Below are 3629 nucleotides of genomic sequence, written 5' to 3' on the forward strand. Positions count from 1 at the left end.
AGATAGAGAGACAGAAAAAGAGACAGCGAGACACGCAGAGAGACATCGAGAGGGAGGAAAGGATGGAGGGAGGAAGATGGAGAAAAGAGGGAGAAGAGAAAAGAAGGGAAGGAGAAGAAGCGAGAGGGGAACCCAGGGAAGAAGGGGTGATTGGGAAAGGGAAGAGAAGGCTGAGGGAATTGAGAAGAGAGAGGAAGGATAATTATAAGGAAAGACAGGAAGAATGAAGGGAAGAGAAGGAAAAGAAGAAAGGAGGAGGTGAGAAAAAGAGAAGAAAAGATTGGAAAGGAAGGATGGGGATGGATTTGGGAAAGAGAAGGAAGTGGAGGAAAGAATAGAAAGAGGGAAGGAAGGGGAGAGAAAAGAGAAGGAAAAGGAGGGGCAGAGAGAGGAGGAGAGAAGGCAGAGAGAGTTGGAGAGGGATGAGAGACAGAAAGAGAGAGAGAGAAGAGGTGTCAGGACAAGGACAGAAGGAGGAAAGAGGAGAGGGAGAGGGGCTCAGAGTAATCTCAGCTGCTCCTTCTCTCTTGTTTGACTCGGTGGCATTATTTGCCCAGGGTAACCAACAGCACGTATTCCTAACCTGAGTGTGCTATCTGAAATGTCAGCAGAAATAAATCTGGCTAATCCTCAGGAATGACCCGCCACATTAATATCCCTGAAATTCCAAGCGGATTAAAATAAACTCGAGCATGACACCATTTGGAAGGCCCTAAATTTACTTGGAAGCAGCTCGGCATTGGTGAGCATTCCTCTAATTGCTGCTTTGTATAAATAGAGTGTTCTTTAATATCTCCGGGAGCCCCTGGCTGACAGATTTAGATCGGGGCTGTCGAAGTCATTAGTGTCTGAGCCATGGTAAACCGAGGCTCGGTTAGTGCTGTAAATGGGATTCTCACAGGCCAATCAATCTCACCAAAGCCGCAAGGGTTGCCTGTTGATCCACTGGGCCCTGAGTGGATACAACTTCCCAGAAATGTGCTTGCATCTGTCAGAATTATATGCAGCTGGAAGCCTACACAAAGGTCATATTTGCTGCTAGTGTGGAAATAGAATCTCCCCAGTACACAAAATGCTACTTAGCAGCATATCAATTGTGGGGTCATTGTTAGAAGAGGCATTGCAGGGTGGATGTACTGAGTTCAGTCTCTGTTAACTGGAGCCCTCCCTCCCCACCCCTCCCGTTCTTGTAGACCAGCCCTACCCCTTCCCCAACATTGGGATAGGCACAAAGCAGGGTTCTGGTAAATACATCCTGTATAAAATTGAATTATAATGTGGGCAAGCCCTACCTTTCCAATCTTTGCCTTCATTACTCCCCCTGCACAAGGCTGCCCATCCACAGCCACTCTGTCCTCTCCACAAGATTTGTTCATGCCCACCTTGGTATCTTTACTCAAGTTGTCCCCTTCCCCTAGAATATCCTCTTCCACTAAACCTTCCTCTGATGACCCCAACTCACACTGACCTTTGACTTCTCTGAACTCCTTGTGCCACTAATATAACTCTTTTTTCTGCCTATTATTAGCAATTAGTGTGTATGTCTGATCTCTCTCCTAGACTATAGGCCACTTGAGAACAGGGCCTGCATCTGATTCATCTTTGCATTCCCAAGATGTCCTGCACATAAAGCACGTTCAATACAAATTTGTGATTGAAATTAACCAAAGTTTGTTTCTGTGTTCTCACATGAGGGATTCATAAAAATACAGACAACGTCCGGGGCCTAGGCTGGGCTTGGTGCCCATCACATCTTCTCCATGTCCATCAATAGGACCAGATGGTGATACCCTAGGATTCTGAAGGATCCCTGTTCAGAAAACAAAACAATCAACATCTTGTCATGGTCACCCAACTTGGTTGAACAAGGCAGACAAGTGGCTTCAAGCACTTTAAAAAATTATCAAAGCCTATCTTCTCTGCAACCTCCAGTCACTTTATCTCTCCCTGCTTTCCCAGGTCATCATCCCCCTTTCTCCCTCATTTTCTTTCTTTCTTTTTTTTTTTTTCCTTTTTTCTTTTTTCTTTTTGCAGAGCAATGAGGATTAAGTGACTTGCCCAGGGTCACACAGCTAGTAAGTGTCAAGTGTCTGCGGCTGGATTTGAACTCCGGTCCTCCTGAATCCAGGGCTGGTGCTTTATCCACTTTGCCAACTAGCTGCCCCCTCTCCCTCATTTTCTTTTTCTTTTTCTTGTGTGTGTGTGTGTGTGTGTGTATGTGTGAGGCAATTGGGGTTAAGTTTTTTTTGCCCAGGGTCGCACAGCTAGTAAGTGTTAAGTGTCTGAGGCCGGATTTGGATCAGGTCCTCCTGACTCCAGGGCCAGTGCTGTATCCACTGTGCCACCCAGCTGCCCCACCTCATTTTCTTTTTTTTTTTTTTTTAATATTACACTGATTTAATGTGAATTTCAGGGTATTCTGATGCAAAGTTTTGTAGTTTACTATTTCCTGTGATAGTCATTTATTTAAATTAAATAAATTTGAAGCACACAGTTACAAATGGTTATCTACCCTTATACTTTGCACAACCATACTTATTAAAAATATTTTGAGCATTAATATTAATAGATTCCTTTGACATGATTACTTCTTATTCCATTCTTCTTTCTCTTTTCTTTCACGTATAACCTCCTTCAGATATGGTTGAAGGTATAATTTGTCCTCTTCATATTTTGTCCACTGGTTTTTAGGCAAGATCTGCTGCCTCATGGTCAGGTCCAGAGCTCTCTTGATATGAAACATTCGATCATTATACAGATTCTCTGGAAGCCTCCTTATGGTCTCTTTAACATCTTCATCTTCATAACGTGTGTCATCATGCATTAAACCAAGTTTGTTGAATCCTGCAGCATTGTAATACCATTTTTGAAGACTCTGGAGCCATTGGCTTGATGCTACAGTAGGTACTCGCGTCGCCATCTTGATCTGGAGAGACACCTCATTTTCAATCTTACCTCATGTACTGGTTGTTTCCTTGATGATGATAAATATACCCAGACCCTTTGCAAGTTCATCATCCATGTTCTACCATCTTTGCAGAGATATCTCCCAGAGTCTTTCCCTCTTCTTCCTTTATATTCTCTTAGATCTCATCAGCTTCCATGGATTCAATGAACATCACTTTGCAGATGATTCCCAAATCTATATATCTAGTGTCTCCTAAACTTCAGTTCTATGATGGAGAATATCACCTAGAATACTCAGATTCAGCATGTCCAGACCAGAACTCATTCTCTTTCTTCCTGGCCATATCTCTAACTTATTGCCATTGAGACTACCACCATTTTTCCTAGATTGCAGGTTTGTAATATAGGATTCATCCACTACCCGTCATTTTCATTTACTCCTCTTCCCTTGCCATGTCCAATCAGTTGTCAGGCCTTGTTGATTTTCCCCTCCTCAACATCTTTTGGTTCCATCTCTTTTCTGTGCTCACAACGCAACTGCCCTAGTTCAGGCCTTTATCTTCCCTCACTTGGACTATTTCAATAGTCTCCTAATTGCTCTCCCTGTCTCAAGTCTCTAATGTCTTCAATTCATCCTTCACATTCCTTCTAAATTGGCATTCCCAAAAGCACAGAATTGATAATGTCCCTTCTTAGCTCAAGAAGCTTCAGAAGCCCCCTTT

The 3629-nt window shown here is 43.2% G+C and overlaps 1 protein-coding gene across 1 annotated transcript; it reads right to left on the minus strand.

Moving 5' to 3' along the window:
* Window positions 1-2562: 2562 nt before the first annotated feature.
* Window positions 2563-2930, minus strand: LOC122744091 (cytochrome b-c1 complex subunit 7-like). The gene has a single exon (XM_043989433.1). The coding sequence runs from the start codon at window positions 2918-2920 to the stop codon at window positions 2585-2587; it is 336 nt and encodes a 111-aa protein (XP_043845368.1). The 5' UTR covers window positions 2921-2930; the 3' UTR covers window positions 2563-2584.
* Window positions 2931-3629: the final 699 nt, after the last annotated feature.

The sequence above is a fragment of the Dromiciops gliroides genome, chromosome 2 (genome assembly GCF_019393635.1).
Source record: "Dromiciops gliroides isolate mDroGli1 chromosome 2, mDroGli1.pri, whole genome shotgun sequence".
Lineage (NCBI taxonomy): Eukaryota > Metazoa > Chordata > Mammalia > Microbiotheria > Microbiotheriidae > Dromiciops > Dromiciops gliroides.

Excerpts from the sequence above, each read along its gene's own strand:
- LOC122744091 (XM_043989433.1), bottom strand. The coding sequence starts at position 2,920 with ATGGCGACGCGAGTACCTACTGTAGCATCAAGCCAATGGCTCCAGAGT.